The sequence below is a fragment of the Lactuca sativa genome, chromosome 8 (genome assembly GCF_002870075.4).
Source record: "Lactuca sativa cultivar Salinas chromosome 8, Lsat_Salinas_v11, whole genome shotgun sequence".
Classification (NCBI taxonomy): domain Eukaryota; kingdom Viridiplantae; phylum Streptophyta; class Magnoliopsida; order Asterales; family Asteraceae; genus Lactuca; species Lactuca sativa.
In genome coordinates, this window is record NC_056630.2 from 139,250,637 (window position 1) to 139,253,732 (window position 3,096).

The following is a 3,096-nucleotide window of genomic DNA, read 5'->3' on the forward strand; positions in this document are numbered from 1 at the left end:
GGAGTCCAGATCTGAGACCATGTCCTTGTGACACGCTCAAACCCAAGAGTGGCTCCATTAACCCGAAAAATGACCATAAATTTCCATAAAAGAAGATCTAAGCATGCAAGGGTCAAGGTATTAGCTTTATACCTCAGATTGTTTGGCAAAACGAAGTAGATGACATATCCGCTTCCTCCTTATCGATCCAATCTCCTCATTCTTAAAGTTTTCCTTCCAAAATCAACAAATAACACCTTTCAAGCTCTCAACACACATAATGGGGGTTTAGGACTCGATCTAGGGTATCCTCTGGCTATAATGACGACGAGGGAGGTTAGAAAAGGACTATAAGTTCTTTAAATAAGGTGCAAACCCTAAAATTTAGGGTTTCCATGCACAACCTCTACTTGTGGAGTCTGGGTCCTCCATGTCGTTGAGTAGAAGTCATAAATCACGCGAGCCGACTAGGTTCGACACGACGAGCTGGGGCCTCCAAATCGTCGAGTTCCTACATTAAAATGAATATAAAGCTTTTAAAATTGTACCTGGGACTCGGGATGTTACACTTGCCGATTTAACAGAGAAACACCCACTGGGATCAAGATCCCAAGACCACTTATCCGGGACAGTAGACAATACCACCGAGGACAAAATAGACAAAATATTTTCTAATTGCATAGATTCACCCCCACCTCTAATAGGCCTACGCCAGGAGAAAATCCAACCCATAGAATCCAAAAATCACAAACTTGACCATCTTTGAGAAGAGAAAGGGCATACAATCTGTGATACTCATATTTGAACACGACTCCACCACACCATCATCCTCCCATAAACTCGCAATAGACCCATCACCTAAGACGATAGACATAGCATATTTATCAACCGCATCCCGATCATGGAGTAGATTAATATAGGCCACAATTTTCTGCCACACCCCACCTCCATAGTGCCGACACCCACCTAACAAGCCCCCCGAATCTCCATACTGCCCCTTAATAACTTTCACCCATAAATAACATGTTTAATTTAAAACCCGCTACTTTTAGTTGTACAAAAGAGCAAGATTGGAAGCTTCCAAGCTACTAATATCAAGGCCACCTTTATCTCTAGAATTTGAAACCACATCCCATTTCACCCACTAAATACGATAACCTTCTTCCATCCCCCCCACTCACCGGAATCCCAAGATAAGAAAAAAGGAAAGAAGTCACAGCAAAACCCGTGAAAGAAGCTAGGGAAACAACTTCTGAATCAGCCACTCCAACCCCCATAAGGAAACCCCTGAGGATATTAATATGATTCCTAACAGTTATCTCATCCCAATCACCCATAAACAACACATTATCTACGTAAAAAAGATGGGAAAAGAACAAATTGGAATCCCTCACTCTCACACCCCGAAAAATACCTGAAGCAACAACATCTTCCATAGAAAAATGCAAGCCTCCCATAAAAATTATAAATAAGAAAGGAGAGATAGGGTCTCCTTGCCTCAAGCCTCTAAATACCTGGAATTCATTAGTACGTCTCCCAATAAGTAAGAAAGAACATTTCGAGTTTTTAAATAACCATATACTCCACAAACGCCGCCTGAGTCCAAAACCCATAAACTGCATAATCTGGTCTAGATAATCCTAGCTAACTGAATCATAAGCCTCTCACAATCAACTTTAAAAGTGAGAAACTTCTACTTTTTTTTCATATACCAAGAGAACAATTCACTCACATTAAGCATGCCATCAAGGATCTGACGACCCTAAAGAAAAGCAGATACCTCCACACCAATAACATCAGGAAGAACAGAAGTCAATCTTTTAGCTAATAACTTAGAAATAACTTTAAATTGCATCTTGATAAGGCTAATAGGCTGAAAATCCTTAATCATTAAGGGATTATCAACCTTCGGGATGAGAGTGATAAAAGAAGAACTACACCCCATAGGAATAATAGGTTTGAAAAAATTCCTAAACAAAGACAATGACATCAGAACCTAAAACATCCCAAAAATGTCTAAGGAATTTGAAAGAAACCCATCCTAACCCGGAGCACGGTCCCCACCACAATCCCACACAACTTCTTTAATTTCGTCAGGAGAGAAAGGTTCTTCTAAAAAAGAAATTGTGTCAGCCCCGAGAGATGAAAACTGAATACTTCTATTAGACATCCAAATGTTATGAGCTCTCGAATTTAGAAGAATAATAATCAAAAAATTAATTTTTAACAAAAACTGGATCCGACACCCATTCTCCGCCAACTGAAACCCCACGAATCAACGCTTGCCATCTTTTATTTTTTAACATACCATGAAAGAAAGCAGAATTCTCATCCCCTTTAACCAACCATTGCACTTTAGGCTTTTGAGCCAAATCAGCAGCATCAACCTTTTTTAAACTCCCAAGCTCCCTAATAATACTCTTCCTTTCATTTACCAAATCAATCGAAGAAAGCCCACCATCAATAGAACTATCAATATCAGCCAACCGAGACTCCAACTGCACCTTCTTTGCTTTACAAGCCTCCTTAGCCCTAAAGTGTGAATCCCAAATCTTATTCTTAAGAAGTTTGATTTTATTTTTAAGCAAAACAAACTTGCTCTAGTGTTGCTGAATAACAAACTCAGTAGCACACCCACAAACCAAATCATCAAAACCATCCATTATCAACCAAGAATTAAAGAGATTAAAAGAAGTAGGACCATAATCAACCTTCAAATCATGACGAAAAATAGGATAATGATCAGATAACTTCCTATTTAAAGTTGCCTCCTGCAAACCTTGAAACCTATCAACCACTGCTTTAAAAGCCAAGAACCAATCTAATTTACTATTTTTGATCACCAAAGAGTAAACCCTCATAACTCCCTTCCCAGTCATTGGAACTGTTGGGTTTTGAGCAATCTAACACTTCCTAAGTGTGCATGCAACCCTAATAAACCTTGGATCTATGTTTGTCTAAATACATGCAAAATAATAATTTTCCAAGGTTCATAACCTATCTAACATGGCATGGGGAACATTTAAACATATAAAAGTTAGATGAGATTACATACCTTTTAATGTGATTGAGTTTGATCCCTAAGGAGTTTGAGGGCCAAGCACCAATAGTGTGAAT

The 3,096-nt window shown here is 38.9% G+C and overlaps 1 protein-coding gene across 1 annotated transcript; it reads right to left on the reverse strand.

The window, feature by feature from the left end:
• Positions 1-2,195: 2,195 nt before the first annotated feature.
• On the reverse strand, positions 2,196-2,858 carry LOC111884116 (uncharacterized). Its single transcript, XM_023880439.1, has 2 exons — positions 2,622-2,858; positions 2,196-2,537 (listed from the first exon to the last, which is right to left on the reverse strand). The coding sequence occupies exons 1-2, from the start codon at positions 2,856-2,858 to the stop codon at positions 2,196-2,198; spliced, it is 579 nt and encodes a 192-aa protein (XP_023736207.1).
• Positions 2,859-3,096: the final 238 nt, after the last annotated feature.